The sequence below is a fragment of the Sodiomyces alcalophilus genome (genome assembly GCF_042370955.1).
Source record: "Sodiomyces alcalophilus JCM 7366 unplaced genomic scaffold ACRALscaffold_11, whole genome shotgun sequence".
In the NCBI taxonomy this organism is placed as follows: domain Eukaryota; kingdom Fungi; phylum Ascomycota; class Sordariomycetes; order Glomerellales; family Plectosphaerellaceae; genus Sodiomyces; species Sodiomyces alcalophilus.
Window position 1 is genome coordinate 361,197 of NW_027263542.1, and position 16,603 is coordinate 377,799.

The 16,603-nt window shown below is 55.2% G+C and overlaps 7 protein-coding genes across 7 annotated transcripts; 5 read left to right on the top strand and 2 right to left on the bottom strand.

The window, feature by feature from the left end:
- Window positions 1-1,659: 1,659 nt before the first annotated feature.
- On the top strand, window positions 1,660-3,331 carry ACRALDRAFT_1083809 (uncharacterized protein; the record flags this gene model as incomplete). The annotated part of the gene is made up of 7 exons (XM_071019516.1): window positions 1,660-1,930; window positions 2,019-2,075; window positions 2,137-2,201; window positions 2,287-2,443; window positions 2,508-2,730; window positions 2,820-2,915; window positions 2,989-3,331. Exons 1-7 carry the CDS (start codon window positions 1,723-1,725, stop codon window positions 3,329-3,331), a joined length of 1,149 nt encoding a protein of 382 aa, XP_070870903.1. The 5' UTR covers window positions 1,660-1,722.
- ACRALDRAFT_1066343 (uncharacterized protein) lies at window positions 3,270-5,305 on the bottom strand. The gene is made up of 3 exons (XM_071017329.1): window positions 4,730-5,305; window positions 4,050-4,545; window positions 3,270-3,949 (listed from the first exon to the last, which is right to left on the bottom strand). The coding sequence occupies exons 1-3, from the start codon at window positions 5,187-5,189 to the stop codon at window positions 3,457-3,459; spliced, it is 1,449 nt and encodes a 482-aa protein (XP_070870904.1). The 5' UTR covers window positions 5,190-5,305; the 3' UTR covers window positions 3,270-3,456.
- A 1,205-nt stretch (window positions 5,306-6,510) lies between these two features.
- Window positions 6,511-8,347, top strand: ACRALDRAFT_2114777 (uncharacterized protein; the record flags this gene model as incomplete). The annotated part of the gene is made up of 4 exons (XM_071023704.1): window positions 6,511-6,691; window positions 6,770-6,821; window positions 6,895-7,650; window positions 7,750-8,347. 4 exons carry the CDS (start codon window positions 6,511-6,513, stop codon window positions 8,345-8,347), a joined length of 1,587 nt encoding a protein of 528 aa, XP_070870905.1.
- Window positions 8,348-9,172: 825 nt separating this feature from the next.
- Window positions 9,173-10,962, top strand: ACRALDRAFT_1083811 (glycoside hydrolase family 13 protein). The gene is made up of 3 exons (XM_071019517.1): window positions 9,173-9,578; window positions 9,631-9,740; window positions 9,794-10,962. The coding sequence occupies exons 1-3, from the start codon at window positions 9,308-9,310 to the stop codon at window positions 10,805-10,807; spliced, it is 1,395 nt and encodes a 464-aa protein (XP_070870906.1). The 5' UTR covers window positions 9,173-9,307; the 3' UTR covers window positions 10,808-10,962.
- A 41-nt stretch (window positions 10,963-11,003) lies between these two features.
- ACRALDRAFT_2023403 (uncharacterized protein) lies at window positions 11,004-13,261 on the top strand (the record flags this gene model as incomplete). Its single annotated transcript, XM_071020134.1, has 8 exons — window positions 11,004-11,067; window positions 11,160-11,191; window positions 11,223-11,411; window positions 11,444-11,656; window positions 11,684-12,524; window positions 12,571-13,036; window positions 13,096-13,139; window positions 13,230-13,261. The coding sequence occupies 8 exons, from the start codon at window positions 11,004-11,006 to the stop codon at window positions 13,259-13,261; spliced, it is 1,881 nt and encodes a 626-aa protein (XP_070870907.1).
- Window positions 13,262-13,313: 52 nt separating this feature from the next.
- ACRALDRAFT_2023404 (uncharacterized protein) lies at window positions 13,314-15,155 on the bottom strand (the record flags this gene model as incomplete). The annotated part of the gene is made up of 1 exon (XM_071020135.1): window positions 13,314-15,155. One exon carries the CDS (start codon window positions 15,153-15,155, stop codon window positions 13,314-13,316), a length of 1,842 nt encoding a protein of 613 aa, XP_070870908.1.
- Window positions 15,156-15,836: 681 nt separating this feature from the next.
- ACRALDRAFT_1066345 (uncharacterized protein) lies at window positions 15,837-16,564 on the top strand. Its single transcript, XM_071017330.1, has one exon. It carries the CDS (start codon window positions 15,948-15,950, stop codon window positions 16,344-16,346), a length of 399 nt encoding a protein of 132 aa, XP_070870909.1. The 5' UTR covers window positions 15,837-15,947; the 3' UTR covers window positions 16,347-16,564.
- The last annotated feature ends 39 nt before the right edge of the window (window positions 16,565-16,603 follow it).

The following is a 16,603-nucleotide window of genomic DNA, read 5'->3' on the forward strand; positions in this document are numbered from 1 at the left end:
TCAAAGCCCCAGGGGTGCCGTGCAGTGTGTATGTGATTTCAAGGTTGCTCACCACAAGTACCATCCAGAGCACAGGCACACAGCAGAAAAGGAAAGCGACAGACGCCAGCATGCTAGCGGATGCGTCTGCAGAAGGGGAAATGAGCAAATCCATCTTGGATGAATTACATGTACTCTCCTTGGAATTGAGTGGGCTATGGCGGGGGTGAGTCGCGAGTCCCGTGAGACCGGAATTCAGATACACCTTCTTTGAGTAGACTGTAGGGACACACTTCAAATATTTAACAAGAACTAAGAATCTGCGGAGTATAAGAAGTCCCTTCCTCATGGACTTTGAGCAAGCCTCTGACGCTGTCGTTCCACAAGGCCCCTTCCCGCGCAGTAGCTTGAAAGCGCTCTGCGGTGTTTATCACGCAGGTGCTGTAGCTCTGTTGGGTCTTTTGGTGAACCACCTACACGTGTTGGTCCTGTTGGGTGCTATTTTAAAGCATGGTATATGTTCCAATTGGCGGAACGAAAGTTTCTCATCAGGGCAGAGTGAGAGGACATTTTCACCTGCTTATCTTCTGGTAAAATACCCTGTACGCAGGTCTACTCCTCACGTCATCTGGAATCGGACAAAGAAAACAGCTCCAACTGCAGTATGTAGAGTACCAATAAGGTGGGAGTCGACCAGAGACACACCATCTATGGCCCTGCGGGATGATTGGGGCGTATATGTACGGTATCATACCAAGCCAGCCAAAAGACTCGAAGCAGCCTGCCACATCCATCGCATAGACATCTTCGGATATACGTTGCCAATCACGCTCCTACGGATAGTGTAGGAATCCAACAAGGGTGTAGGGGGTGGTGTAGGGGATGGTGTAGGGAGGTGGAGGAGCGGGACCACATATTCCCATAATAGGCAGGTGGCCCACCTACGGCCGGGCGATCCCGGTGTGGCCCGAGTGGGGCCAGGAGCCGGCGTGCCGTTCCGACACGGCGAACCACTATAAGTACGAAGTACTTCGTAGAGGTAGAAGTACCACTTATCTGGACAGGCTTTGTCCATTCCACGTATCGAGGAGTTGTCAGGTCTGTGTCGGTTATGTACTGTTACTTGTATTCTCCCCCCCACCCCGTCGGAAGGTATCCTAGGCTGCCCGGAAGCCCTTCACAATCAACACGGCCAACCAGTATATATAATGTAGCACTCCAAAAGGGCAGGGCGAAGTGTATGCACCTAGGCAGGTAGGTAGTAATTATTGGTCGTGCTATAGGTCGTATTGTAAGGGAATTGAAACGTTGGGTTCCATTGGCATCCAAATGGCCAAAGCCTGATCTTTCCCACCCTGTCCGCCGAATCCCGACATTCAGCGGCCAGTATGCTCAATTTTTCAGCTACCCGCACCTTGAGCCCAGGTGGATCGACCGGTGGTATGTCTTAAATGTGGAGGGGATCGAAGGATTGAACAAGTCCCTCTCCAGATTGCCGATCATGACCAGTTCAATGCGACATTCCAACACCACAACACCATATCCTTCTGCAGTGACTATCTACCTATTCTCACGTGCTGTGTTTTCCAAGACAAATTGGCGGGCAATCCGCTCGTGTCAGCGCGACTGAATAGAAGGGAAAAAGAGAGACCGCGCCTTCAACTCAACTTCGGGCTCTCCCTTCTTTTCAACTCGCCTCTGCTTACTGCGCAACATTCGTGAATAGTTTTGCTCTTGTCCACGATGGATGCTTTACCGCCAGGTGTCGATCTATCTCAGGTTCCTCTCCAGGAGAACCCGAGCGGCGCTCCGCCCGATTTCGACGGTGGACCTTCTCTAATCGCCGCCGTCCGAGCCGTCGGTATTTCCCTCGGATTCATTGCCCTCGTGTTAATTGTCCTACGACTGTCTATTTGGTATCGACTCAAGCGTCCTCTCGGTCTGGATGATGGTGCGCATCCCATGCCCTTGAGCTTGGTTCGAAGATGAACCGACTGGACGAGGCAGTTTTGACTAATCATACATGTATGTACTCTTAGCTTTTGTTGTCATCGCCTTTGCGCTCGCTGCTGGGTACACGGGCGTTGTGTGTAGTAGTAAGTTGAATCTTTCCCTGGGAGATTTCTCGAGCTGCGAGACTTAACATATTCTCAACAGCTGAATCCGTCTCGAGACATGCTTGGGACACGCCAATAAGTGCTCTAGATGAAGTATATCTCAAGGTACGAATCTCCGAATCCTTAAGCCCACCGCGTCTTGACTATTCCAAGCGCGGTGAAGGGCTCAGAGGCTGATGAATTGCTACAGAAACTCTTCGTCACCAGCCTTCTCTACGGTCCTATGCTCTTCTTCGCAAAGGCATCCATTCTCATCCTTTACCACCGCATGTTCCGGCCGGAGCGCTGGTTCAGAGTTTGTCTGTACATCACGCTTGCCATCTTGTTCGGGGCGTACTGGATGACTGGTGAGACCCCCAAGCCTCAGCATGACCCTCGATCGCTCCACAGGCATCTACTGACGGAACATAGTACCTCTGTGCTTCAATTACTGCATGCCACACAATGGGGCGCCGTGGGAACTCTCCATACTGGAGAATTGCAACCACTTGGCTACCCCTGGACTGGTCCAGGCTGCGGTGAATATTGCGGCGGATATTGCCATTTTTGTGTTGCCCCTTCCCATTGTTCTGAATCTTCATCTTCCCATGGGGAAGAAGATTGGTATCGCTGCTATCTTTGCCACCGGCTTTTTGTAGGGCCCCTTTTGCCCCCATTCTTTCTTAATTTCCCCCTTATTGTTCTTTGAAGTAAAAATGATCTTCGCCTACTGACTTCTCCCAGCGCTCTTGTTGCTAGCGCGTTGACGGTATATTACCGTGTGAGAATTATCCAGGGCTTCGATGCCACATGGGCGGGCGCGCAGACTTTCATTTGCATGTGAGTACCATCGAGTTTTTCCCCCGTTGCCGTGCCCCGTTCTGAAGCTGACTTTTGTTTTACCCTTCTCCAGCCAAGCGGAAGTCTACGTGTCCATCTTTGTCGCCTGCATGCCGTCACTTTCGAGGATGTGGAAGGTGAAATTCAAGGAGACGAAGCTTTACGGAAGCTTGAAGTCATTCCTGACTGCCAGGGGTAAAACGACCTACAAGAGTACCGACAAAGGCACCATCAGTGATAGTGTGTCGACGGTCGGTCTGCAGGGCAGCGCTTATCAGGAGATTCGCTACTCGACCGACTTTACGGTTCGGCCCAAGGGTCGGGAAATCTACAAGATGACCACTGTCGAGTTGACATCGACCAGGAACTTCAGCCTCCGAGATGTGGAGGAGGCGGAGATTGGTGTCAGTCGGTGAGCTCGGTCGGGTGATTGGGAGAATGTAGCCAGTAAATATAGGACTTCCAGGATACAGGCACGGGATTATTGACATGTTTTTATTATTTTTGATCTTCAAAGACATTGAAATTACCGTGGAACGGCTCAAGTCGCAACATCCGGCAGCTTGAACCCCCCTGGCACACCCCTTTGGAACACGCCCTGGGGATCATACTTCTTGCTCGTCTCCCTGAGCCGTGCAACGCTCTCGTCCCCATAACCGGCGATGGGGGCGTCGATGGCATCAGCGTAGTTTGTGAAGATGTACCGATGGAGCAGCCCCTTTTCATCCGCCAGTTGCCTGAATTCCGCGACGAGGTTGCGGATGTATGTGAACATGCGGCTGTCGTCTTTTTGCAGATTCCAGACGGGGTTGATCAGTATGATTAGGAGCGGCCCATCAGAAGGGGGAATCGCCTTGGCGTTGCCGCCGGCCTTGGCCGAGTTCTCCAGCAGCGTTTTCGTCAATGGGTGCATTCCAAGAGTGAAGATGAACCCTTCCACATCTTTCAAGGATTCGACAGCCGTTTGCCATTTCTCGTGGAAACGTCCCAATAGGGATACATCGGGCTTGACGGTAATGGAGGCCCAGTATTGCCTGTTCAAGTTAGCACCATGCAAGTGTAGGACCCGGTGAACGAATGTACGGTATGAGTAGGTCGAGCCGAAGCAGGTGGGTTAGTGGGTGATATACTTACCGTACTCCATCGGTGGTGAATTTAGATAGCTCATCGCAGAAACCGAGATGCGTAGACTTTCGCATGGTCCCCATCTGTTTAATCTGCGGTTCCACGCTCGTAAAACGCTGCAGTGCAGGGGGGTTTTCCAACCCCCTGGTGTGGTACATGACGACAGTGATGGCCTGGTGACCGAAGCCGTAGCCGGCGCTGCACATGATGTGGGTGTCCTCGTCCGTCTCGTTGTAGGCGTAGTCGCAAGTACTCTGGATAAGCTGCGGGAAGGTCTCGGGCATGTAGTAGGTGAGACCGCCCCAGATCTCGGTCGACTTGAAAGTCTTCATCTTGAGCGAGGTGACGATGCCAAAGTTGTTCAGGCCGCCCTTGAGGGCAAGCCAGAGGTCCGGGTTCTCTTCTGCGTTGGCGCGAACGAGGTCGCCGGAGGCGAGAACCACCGTGAACTCGGTGACGGAGTCGCATGCGAATCCCCTCCGTTTGGAGAACATGGATAGTCCGCCTGGGTAAGGGTCAGCAAGGCAAGGAAAAAAGAAAGGGAAAAAAGGGAAGGAAATAGGGGGTAAGAGGAAAAGGGGGAAAGGAAAAGGGGGAAAGGAAAAGGGGGAAAGGAAAAGGGGGAAAGGAAAAGGGGGAAAGGAAAAGGGGGAAAGGAAAATTCAGTAAAAACATCGTTCAAAGCTCACCTCCCAAGATCAGACCGCCCACGCCAATGCGTCCGACACGTCCTCCCGCCACGGTTAACCCGTGTTTCTCCAGCTCGGTGTATGTGGTCGCCCAAGTCTCCCCGACTCCAAGCTCCACAATGGACCTGTCCTCGCTCAAGGTGATACCTTTGAGACCCCTCGTGTCAATGGTGACGCCGTTCTGAATGTTGGCACTGCCCGCAATCGGGGTATGGCCGGTGCCTCGGATGGCGACTTGACAATTCCCGGAAAGCAGATGGGGCCGGAGTGCCTTGATCAAGTGCTGCACCTGCTCGGCACTGCTCGGGTTGGCGATGTATGCCGGTTTGACTTCGTTCTCAAAGGCACTAAAGTAAGAACCGTTGCTCTTCTTGTACTCTTCGCTGCCGGGTTGCAGGACGCCATCTCCTAGGACGGTCGTTAGGACCTTTAGTATCTGGGGGCAGTCGGATTCTGACATGTTGACAATGCGGCGCCAGAAGCGGTGGTGAAAGGAAACGGTTGAGCAGGGCCGGATGGGTAAATCTAGGACTCCAGAGGATTAGGAAGACGCAATATGCGTCTTATATCTTCTTCCTCTCCCTTACTCTTGACGACTGGGGGGATGGCATGACGAGAGGCAGTAATGCAGTAGTGCTGAATCCTCCTCATTGACGATAATGATCTACATATTCAGGATTGATATTCAGGACAGTTGGTCCGTAAATGGGCTAGCGCATATGAAGCAATCATACCTGGCAACAGGGCCGTTGGGCTTGGATATCATGGAGGTGCATGAGGGCGTTAGTTACACGGGGACGCCACAGGCCATTGCGGAGTAGAAAGTACAGCGGTGGGCATTCACGTACAAGTACTCCGTGCCTTGCCTACGGGTGTAGCGGAAACCTCTGCGAACCGCTACCTGGGTAGTCAATTCTGCATGGCTCTGGGAACTCTCAAGTATATTTACTTGACCTTGCGGCATCTTTGGTTTGGTGACTGTAGGTCCCTGTACTCTCTTCCTCTTCCCTCTACTATACCTACCCCTCATTGCCCCTCACTAGTTGGTGCGGGGTTTGGGGTCAAACGATCCCCTGACCCTGTGCTAAAGTACACTGCATTATCGCCCCACCCTCAGATTCCCGGCGCCTATAGGGGGTCCCCTGAACCACCTACACCACCCCCTACTAATACTCACCAGGAACAGCATTTACCCTCTACTCCAATTGATTTTGGACGTTTGAATCGGTGTTTGTGATAGTCATCTGTCCCCTGTACAGTATGTATATGCAGTAATAACAGTCCAAAACAGCGTAGGTCTGGTGGATTGCATCTTGCTAACGGATGGCGCCAGCGGACATATGGTCTGGACTATAGACTTTGGAGTTCGGACTCGGTATAGTCTCGATTCGATAAACCAAGCTCTGGTGCTGGTGGACAGAACCTCTTCTTGTCTCTCTTGCCACTTGATCATAGTCTCGTCTTAGTCCGAATCGCAGGATATGTGACCATTAGAAAATCCGCCGGATTATAACGGTGGTTTACTTCGCTGCGATCCGGCTCAACCGCACATGCTTCTGGTACATCCCACCCACCGTGCCTCTTCCGATACCTCACTGCAACCGCTTTCTTCAAGAAAGGCGCTGTGAGCCCTCCCAAGTCCGCTTCAACGCGGACCTCTTTCTTCGAGCCCCAAGATGTCTAGATTAATACCGAGCCACATGCCATCTGCCCCTGACCCTTGGCCTTTCGGTGCCCATCATCCGCCCGTTGTTGCTGCTCCTCTGTCTCATGTTCTCATCATGGTCGTGGAATCATCATACGCCGGAAGTGCAATCACGTTTGTAACGCAGGATGCTCGTCTTGGGATACCAATATTGCTTCTTCTCTCTCTCCTCGCCTGGAGAGTTTACACTTTCACCATCCTTCCATGGCTTTATCCAGACGATCCAAAGGAGTACCCTTACTGGATTCCAGGCGTTGGTAAGATGGCTCCTTCCATCGTAATTATACACAAACGTCTATCTACATACTATTCACGGTGTAACTTATGAACTCAAGGCCACCTTGGATCCTTCTTCAAGAACTCGAACCGACTTCTATCGGAAGCAAGGTAATACCCAGCAATACATGCACATTACTATTCTTGCGAGGCGTCGACTCACATCTTGCCGCACTTGCTACAGGCTATACTTTCATAACAACAGAGAGCCCTTTGCTCTCACCGTCGCCGGACAGAAATGGTACATCCTCACGAGGCCCGAAGACGTCACTTCGACGTATAAGATGAACGAGAGCTCGCTTTCCTACGACATCTTCGCTGTCGAGGTGATGCGAATGGTGGGCATCACAGAAGACGGCATACGGAAAGCCTTCCAGACCCAGCATGTCGGCGAGGACGGTACCGAGACGGCACCATACAAACATTTAGTGAGGCTTTGCAAGGAGTACCAGTTGGTGCAGCTTTCTCCCGGCCACCGATTGGATCACTTGTCGGGGCAGGCGGTCGAACAGTTTAATCTCCATCTGGATGTGCAGTCCATAGGCAGTCGGGGTGCAGGATGGTACTCCACGTCCCCTGCCCGGGACTCCGTGACCGTCAACGTCTCCCTCTACCACTGGGTCTCCGATGTCTTTATCGATTTTGGCACCAGGGCATACTTTGGTGGGCTGCTGCAGAAGATGGCGCCAGATATTACTCAGACGTTCATGGCGTTCGACACATTCTCCTGGCAGGCTATGTATCAGTATCCTTCCTTTCTATGCGGCGAGATGACGAGGGCCAAGGCGAAACTGCAGAAAGCTATGGCCGAATACTTCGCGTCTCCGAAAGAGCAGAGAAAGGACGTCTCCTGGTTTATATCCAACATCGAGGAAGAGATGGACAGGCTCGAAATAGCTGCGTCTGACAGGGCCATATTCTTCTTCCAGCTGTATTGGAGGTAAGAATTCCACGGCGATGGCCTCCCCCTTTGTTGTTTCCGCGTTTTTTCTTCTTCTTCCATGTATTGTAAGAAAGAATCCGCCTTAACTATGTTTAGTATCAACGGTAACACGCGGAAAGCCCCGTTCTGGATGCTCTCACACCTTATTTTCGACCCAAACCTCCTCAAGGTCATCCGCACAGAGACGAAGCCCGCCCTTCGTGAGAACGGAGTTGATCCAGCCCATCTTCTCGACCCCCGAGCTTGTCCGCGGCTCAACAGTGTCTGGGACGAAACTATCCGTCTAGCCGCCTTTGCCGCTTCCGTCCGCTTCCTTACCCGAGACGTACAGCTAGGAGGCAAGACGCTACGAAAGGGTAACCGCCTCATGATGCCGCAGCGGCAGCTGCATTTCAGCAAGCAGGCATTCGGTGAGGATGCCGCTGAGTTTAACCCGGATCGATTCTTGAAGGACCCGGCACTTCGACGACACCCGAGTCTGCGACCCTTTGGTGGCGGCACTTCGATGTGTCCCGGTCGCAACCTGGCCAAGCAGGCCACGTTAGCCTTTGTGGTCATGGCTGTCCATAGATTCGATATGGTCCTTGACCCGCCTAGCCAGCCGTTCCCCAAAGCAGCGGAGGGGAAGCCGTCCATAGGTCTGGTGGACGTGCAGGAAGGGTATGATTTGCGAGTGAGACTCAGCGGTAGGTAAACGAGGTGCTAGGCGGTGCAGAGGGAATGTCAGATGGTTACCAGGCCGTGGAGGGGGAGTGAGTCTGGCAACATACTGGTCATTAGAACCTTGGAATCAGGAACGGACTAGAGCCCCGAAGTGACTGCTTCTTTGCCCCATTTATTAAAAAGATGGCCCGAATAGAGGCGGCTTCTGAAGAAGACCAAGAATTATGAATTAAACAGGCGCTCTGCGTGTCTCATAGGCCAGGAGATGATCAACCGCGGCTTTAAGATGTGTTGTTCAGGCTCCGAGTCTTCAGTCGTAGCACCTTTAGTTTACTACCCAATGGTACAACTGCAAGTGTTAATGCGCTATAAAGGGAGCCAGGATCTTCCTACGGAGGCCTATAACGAAACGTATATATGGGATGGTAACGGACCGAGATTCGGCGTCATGCGCTGCGAAGTGCAGAGCTTCCGCTCGCTTATCCCCACAGTCGCCAGATTCGACTCGGACTTATACCCCGGATAGCAAAGCGGGGTGGTTCAGTGAATGCTACGAGCCATTACCAGGACACACTCCGCCCAAGTCTTCTGGGTAAGGTAACGTAGGGCAGAGTAATGTGGTTCCCCCGCCTCCGGCTCAAGGGACCAATCTGGCATTGGCCCCCGAAGGCTCCATCGCCAATGGCATCATACGACGCAGAGATCGGCCCGTCCTCGGTAGTCAAGAACGCCCAGGAACACCAAAGGCGATTCCCTACTGTACCTCATGATCCACTGTTTGGCGGTCGTCATAGATAGGCCGTAGACATCTGGTGGCTTGGAGTTACCCTCCATGTTTTCTCAACGCCATACAAACTTACAAAGTATATAAGTGCCACAATCATGACACAAAAACAGTTCTTAAAAGAATAGACACCCCGTGGTCTCAGTTTGACCGGCACGAGTTTCCCTCAACCCTTACACATTGAGTACACTCTTCCACTCGCCCATCATGGTATTATCCACCGCCAAACTGCTCGCAGCCTTCCTACCGCTCGCCTCGTTGGCCTTGGCCGCCGACGCCGAGGCGTGGAAGTCGCGCAACATTTATTTCGTGCTCACAGACCGCATTGCCCGGGGAACCAACGAGACATGCGCCCCAGAGAATGCGTGTACCAACCTCCGCGGTTACTGCGGTGGCACCTTTGCCGGCCTCGAGTCGAAACTAGACTACATCCAGGGCATGGGATTCGACGCCATCTGGCTGACGCCAGTCGTTGCTAGTACGTTTACTATTTCTACGCTGAGTGTTTTACAGAGCTGACATGGTCCTAGACACTCCTGGTGGCTATCATGGCTACTGGGCTTCGGATCTGATGTCCATTAATGAAAACTATGGCACGGCCGAGGACTTGAAGAGTCTGGTAAACGCCGCTCATGAAAGAGTAAGCCGATCGTTCCGAATCACCCGACGGGTATCTGCTGACCACCACTGTAGGACATGTTCGTCATGGCCGACGTGGTGGCCAACCACATGGGAGCTGGCGACATCACCCAGTATGGCCCCGAACCGTTCAACCAGCACAGCTCGTACCACAAAGACTGCGAAATCGACTACGACGACCAAAACAGCATCGAGACCTGCTGGCTCTACGGCCTCCCGGACCTCAAGACGTCCGACCCAAAGGTCCGCTCGGTGCTCTACCAGTGGATCTCCTGGTTCGTAAAGGAGTACCAGTTTGACGGCCTCCGCGTCGACACGGTGAAGCACGTCGAAAAGGACTTTTGGCCCGGTTTCGCCAAGGCGGCCGGCGTCTTCACCATGGGCGAGGTCTGGCACCAAGAAATGGACTACATCCGGTCCTACGCCGACTTGATGGACAGCCTGCTCGACTACGCCATCTACTGGCCGATGAACAGCTTTTACCGACAGGAGACGCGGTCGTCGCAGGAACTGGCCGACATGCACGACCGCATCGGCCGGTCGTTCCCGGACCCGGCGGCCCTGGGCACGTTCCTCGATAACCACGACAACGCGCGGTGGCTGCACGAGAAGAAGGACGTGTCGCTGCTCAAAAACGCGCTCGCCTACGTGATCCTGTCGCGCGGCATCCCCATCGTCTACTACGGTACCGAGCAGGGGTACGCGGGGGCCAAGGACCCGGAGAACCGGGAGGATCTCTGGCGGAGCGGCTATGATCGGAACGCCGACTTGTACCGGGCCATTGCGCGGCTATCGTCGGCCAAGAAGGCGGCTGGCGGGTTGGCGGCCGATGACCAGGTCTCCCTGGCGGTAGCGGATGGGGTCTACGCCTGGAGCCGGGCGGGCGGCAAGTTAGTTGTGGTCACGACGAATATGGGATCTGGGTATGAGGGCGAACGCTGTGTCGGTACGGGGGTGGCGAACGGGGCTTGGGATGATGTTTTTGGCGGTGGGAGGTATACCGCCAACGGGGATGGTACTGTCTGCGTTCGGATTACCAACGGCGAGCCTGTGGTTCTGCTGTCTTAGGGGGGCCGTAGAGTCGTGGGGGGCCGGACTCGGGGGAAGATCCGGGGGGTCGGGGTAGATGCCGAGGGTCTAAGGGGTATAGACTATACAGTTTCGAAGGTTAGCAGCACTTTATCGGAATTGCTATTAAAATGATACTGATTTCTTATTCTTTTTTGATTATTCTTTTTTCTCCGGTCAAGAGTATAAGAACACAATGGAGTTCTACTCTGGAGCCTCATTCTCGGGTTCTCGGTGTAATCTGGGCCGAGTCAACGATTGTGAGGATCTTTGGTGGGAAAAAAAGGGGAAGAAAAGAGGGGAAAAAAAAATAATAAAAAAAAGAATAAAAAAAAAACTCACGCAGCTTGAGCAAAATACCAGACCCAACTTATACGATGTTTAGTCTCAAGCCACACACCAATCAAACCCGCAGGCAAAATCCAAGTCTAGCTCGACTGGGCAGGTGGCGAACAAGCCGGTGATGGTTGGCCCCTGTCCCGACATCGCGAGGACACGGATGATTGGACAATTCGGCCGAGTCTACGCCCTACGACGACAAGCTAAGGGTGGGCTCGGCATGGCATCGGAGGGTGAGAAATTTGAATATACATATACATTGAACGTAGGCAATCTCCATTCCCCTCCCCCCTCGAGACCAAGACTGCGGACACAACCATCATGTCGGAACGTCAGCCGTTACTCGGGGAGCCAAACACCCTACGATATGACGGCGACAGCGACACCGATGCTCCCACGTCGAAGCATCTGGTCGATTTCGATCCTCATGGCGACCCGGACAACCCCCGCGAGTGGCCGTCGGCCTTTAAGTGGACCCTCGTCTCCTTGCTCGCCTGCATGGCCTTTACCGTGTAAGTGACCTCACCTTGGATATAGATTCGTGACAGCGTCACAGCGCCCTCTGACCCCGCCAGCACCTTCACCTGCATCTCCGTCGTCCCAGTCGCCAGCCAAATCATCGCCGAGCTGAACCAAGGCCACGCCGACCCGTCCGCCAGCGCCCTCCTCGTCACCATCTGGGAACTAGGCGAAGCGGGCGGGCCCCTTCTCATCGCGCCGCTGTCCGAGATCCACGGCCGCTACCGCGTCCTCAACACCGCCAACCTCCTCTTCATAGCCGCCACCATCCTCACCGCCACCGCCGGCTCGTCCGTCCTCTTCATCACCTCTCGCTTCCTGACCGGTCTCGCCGTCGCCTCCAACGTCCTCAACCCGGCCATCATAGGCGACCTCTTCGAACCCGACCAGCGCGGCTCCGCCATGAGCCTCGTCATGCTCGCCCCGCTCATCGGCGGTGCTGTCGGCCCGGCTGTCAGTGGCGCCATCGCGCAGACTCTCGGGTGGAGGCAGGTCCTCTGGGTCGGCGTCGGTTTGGCTGTTGGTTGTGAGGTCCTCTTCCTCACTTGTTTCCGCGAGACGTACAAGGTCGCCATCCTGCGGAGGCGTGTGGAGACCCTGCGCCGGGAGGGCCGGGAGGATGTGTTCCTTGCCCCTTCGGTCGGTGGCGGTGGTGGTGTCGAGGGCGTGGTGGGCCTCTGGCATTCGGTTCGGCGGCCGGTCGAGGTGCTGTTTGGTTCCGGCGTGTTGATGGCCCTGTCGCTGTACGGGTCTGTCTGTTTTAGTTTCTTTTACACCATGTCCGTCACCCTCGCCGATATCCTGCACGACGTGTACGGCTTTTCGCCCGCCTTGACAGGGTCCGCTTTCATGACTTTTAGTGAGTACTCTCTCAGTCCCGTTTCGTCAGCTGCTAACACGCCCAGGCGTCGGCTCCTTCGTCGCAGTAGGCGTCTGCAACTTCTACCTCGACCGCATCTACGTCTCCCTCCGCAAAAAGGACAAAGCCCAGCAGGGCCGTCCTGAATTCCGCCTCCCGCTCTCCATCATTGGCGGTTTCGCCCTCCCTGTCGCCGTGGTGGCCTACGGCTGGATCGCCCAGCTGCGGCTCCCGGCCCCCTGGCTCCTCCTCGCCGTGGCTTTGCTGGGCTTCACTGAGCTGTTGGCCTGGGTCCCACTGTCAGCGTATGCCGTCGACGCTTTCGGGACCTACTCGGCGTCGGCCATGACGGGCGTCATCGTCACGCGGTGTTTGATGGGGACGTTCCTCCCGCTTAGCGTGGCGCCGCTGGTCGAGAGGTTTGGTGGGTACGGTTGGGCGTTTACTGTTCTCGGCGTGCTGAGTCTCGTTCTTGCGCCTGTTCCGGTGGTTGTCATGAGGTATGGGCATCGGTGGAGGCAGCTGTCGAGGTATTCGAGGGATGCGGAGAGTTGATTTACGTTTGATTTAGCTGGATGTTCCGTGTCATTCATGCACATGGAATGGAAATGGGCGGTTAGATAAAAGTGGCGTGGAAAAACGGCGCGATGAACGCATAGTATATCTAGACTAGACACGACACGACACGACTGGTATGATTGGTAGATATGAATAACACGAGTATACGAGTCAGTTGAGATGCAGCAACATGGCAATGACATTGTACCCCCTCTCCTTACCCCCTCCCCCTCACCGCTGTTTCCGGAAAAACCTGTCGAGTCCGTCCTCGACGGGCTCAATCTCCAGCTTGACCAGCACCGAACACTTGGTCTCCTGGCCCTTGAGGTCGAGCATGCGGATGAAAGACCACTCGCCGGTGGAGTACAGCAGCCGGACGGCAGCAACGGCGAAGATGGGGTTGGTGGCCCAGCTGTCGTCGCTCTTGATGAGCATGCGGAGGAAGACCAGGTCGTTCTCCTCGTACTCCCACTCGAGCACCTCGTCCCAGAGCGGGTCGTTCTGCGGGGGGTTCTCGTCCGGCCCGCGGAGGAACTTGGTGAAGCGGTGCTGGCGGTACGGGGACGTCTTGCGCTTGGGCGGCTTGCCCGAGACGTTGTCTGGGTGGACGAGGGTGCAGGTAAGGTAGGGCTTGGTGTCGCTGGCTTCGGTGCTCGTGGGGATGGGAACGTCGGTGGCGCCGGCGACGTGGAGGCGGAGGCGGCGGCGGCGGTTCTTCTTGGGGGAGTCGGGGGGGTCGGGGGAGTCGGAGGGGGGAACCGGGCGGAGACTGCGGGGTTTGAGGACGAAGCCGTCGGTGCCGCTGAAGAGGGCTTCGTTGAGCTGCATCGAGGCACCAAAGGTCTGCCAGTTGAGGGCGCAGATCTGAGCGCCAACCCCCCAGAACTTCACGGGCTTGAGGTTGCGGGAGGAGATGCGCGTTCCCTTGGGGTAGACGCGCATGAGGTGGTGGGCGTTGTGGTCGGAGATGAGTCGGCTATGGGCGGGCAAGTGGGACATGAGGCCCGACTCGGAGACGTTGATGAGGTGGTGGTGGGGCCCGACGAAGGGCCCGCCGCTGGGGTCGAACCACGAGGTGTCCCGCGGCTTGACAGATTGGGCGTAGACGCCTAGTTCGGAGAGCTCGGGGATGATGCGGGCCGAAGGGGCGGCGATGCGGCGGGCCTCGCGGTACTGGCGTCGGGCCTCCTTCTCCTCCTTGTCATCGTCGTCGTCGTCGTCATTGTCGTCGTCAGCACCGTTGCTGGAGCTGTCGTCGGTGGAAGAATCGGAATCGTCCTTCTCGCCGGGCCAGTGGTACTCGACAATGACGGCGATCTTGGACCCCAGGTCGGCCAGGGCGACGTGCTCGCCGGCGCCGGCCTGCTCGAGGTGACCCTGACGGCGGACCTCCTCGCTCAGGAGTCGGTGGGCGAAGACTTCCTTCATGATGTGAACCAGGCGCTTCTGGCCGTGGGGGTTGCAGTGGTTCTCGAGGGAGAGCAGGATCGGGGCGGGTTGGCCGGCGTCCGGGTTTTCTTGGGCCTCCTGGGCCTCTTGGTCGTGAACGTCGCGGATGGCCTCGCAGACGGCGCGGAAGGAGATGTTGGAGGTCAGGGTCCAACCGTGGGTGACCTTGGGCTCGTCCGGGTCGTCTTTGTTATCCCAGGCGTCAATCTCGACACAGCGACAACCGGCCTTGAGGACCGACTCGTAGGCGGTGGCGCAGGAGCTGCCGTAAAGTTGGTGGGCCAGCAGGTAGGTGTTATGGCTGGAACTGACAAAGTATTCGGGAAGCGGGTGGGACCGGTCGATGCATTCGGGAGGCACGACGATGTGTGGTTTCTCGGCAAAGGCACGCAGGTCGGGGGTGAGGGTATCGGCGTCGAGGTCGACACCGGCCTGGTCTCCAGTGAGGATCTTCTTGTCGACGAGGTAGGCTCTGAGGGCACGGCTGATGCGGAGCTGATGCTTGATGTTGGAATCACGGGCGGCGTGACCACCACCGGCGACGGCACCAGGGCCAACTTCCTCACCGTCGTCGTCGGTGTCATCTTCGCGGCTTCGGCGTCTGAATGGCTTCAGGTTGGCCATTTTGGCGGCAATAGAGTCTGCCATGGCGACGACGGGCGGGGAATACGACAGAGTGTTGCTTTCAAGGGACCGAACGAAGAATGGTAGCCGAGAGGAACAGAAGAGACTGGTGAAGAAGACTCGACGGGTTCAATATAGTGTAAGAGGGTCCGGGGGACCTCTCAACAGACAGGGCAGACATAGACATGGCTTTGGCTTTGTTGGAGGGCAACGGGGGAGAAAAGAGGTCAAGGGGAAAAAATCGCCATGTTGTCTTGGCGGGGTACGTAATCAACCCCGCGGTTTAGCGGGGGTGGGTCCTTTTTGCCTGGTTCCTTCCTTTTGCCTAGACGCCCAGGAACAGCCGAGCTGAAATGACGTGTCTTACGAGCGCTTTTGGTGTACGTACTTCGTATGGGTAGGGCAGGTACAGTAAAGAGACACAAATGTCGAGCGAATATACTTACAGTTCCACGCCAATAGGCAGGCGTAAATAGGTACATTGTCTTGATATTTGTGTCGACTTGATGTATAGTGGATTAGTACCTGAACTGCTGGGAAGGTACGACCTGATCGTGCCTGCCCGTCTGATATGACTAATCATCCTCTCTTCCCATCCTCAGTCAAGATGCTTCCTCCTCTACTCCCTCCTCTTTTCCCCTCCTCTTTTTCCCTCCTTTTCCCCCTTCTCCTTCGTCCTCATCTCGCATCTTCTCATCTTGTCATTATCATTTGCCTTTGCTATCATGCTCTGCTCAGTAAACGGCACATCTATTCGCGACTCGGACTCTCGTCCCAGAGCTGTGACTGACCATGACCACCCACACTGCCTTGACACCCGAGACCAACATGGAGGTCATTTCGTTGGTCAATTGCTTCACCGCATGTTTGTATAACGGACTCTGTCGATCCCCTAGCCGAGCGGATTATTGCCTGTCATTTCGCCATATCGTATGCATGGACGTCAGCGTCACACTTTGCTCGGCCAGCTCGGTCAGTTCGGTGAACACGACCAGCTCGGTGAACACGACCAGCTCGGTGAACACGGTCAACTCGGTGAACTCGACCAACTCGGTGAACTCGATCGACGGTCAACTCGACCAATGCTACACCAAAAGCGCCTGCGATGAATTCATTTCGCGGCCGCTTTTTCTCCCCTCGATGAGCGAACAATGCTGGATCGACACTGTAAATCCCTCCACACGGCCATGACAGCACGCCAAGCGCGAATCTCTGCGGCGTGACGGCATCTTGTTGCCATGATTACAACGTATTTCCTTGTGTTACCCACCTCTCCAACGAGACCCTCCAAACTCTCACAAGCTCGACCGTTGGACGTCCATGACAAGACAATTCCATGGCTTGGGGCCGAAATGAAGTGAAAGCCACCCCAATTTATCTCGCAATCTCCCTTCAACCCACCCAATGGGAAACCTCGCCGCCATCGTCATGTGCCAGGGTTCAGGGGT

Bases quoted from the DNA above. Each gene is read 5' to 3' on its own strand.
- ACRALDRAFT_1066343 (XM_071017329.1), bottom strand. From the start codon at position 5,189: ATGTCAGAATCCGACTGCCCCCAGATACTAAAGGTCCTAACGACCGTC. The intron at 4,546-4,729 runs GTGAGCTTTGAA...ACCCTTACCCAG, and splicing joins GGGCGGTCTGATCTTGGGAG to GCGGACTATCCATGTTCTCC. The intron at 3,950-4,049 runs GTAAGTATATCA...TAACTTGAACAG, and splicing joins TTCACCACCGATGGAGTACG to GCAATACTGGGCCTCCATTA.
- ACRALDRAFT_1083811 (XM_071019517.1), top strand. From the start codon at position 9,308: ATGGTATTATCCACCGCCAAACTGCTCGCAGCCTTCCTACCGCTCGCC. The intron at 9,579-9,630 runs GTACGTTTACTA...ACATGGTCCTAG, and splicing joins GCTGACGCCAGTCGTTGCTA to ACACTCCTGGTGGCTATCAT. The intron at 9,741-9,793 runs GTAAGCCGATCG...CCACCACTGTAG, and splicing joins TAAACGCCGCTCATGAAAGA to GACATGTTCGTCATGGCCGA.
- ACRALDRAFT_1066345 (XM_071017330.1), top strand. From the start codon at position 15,948: ATGACCACCCACACTGCCTTGACACCCGAGACCAACATGGAGGTCATT.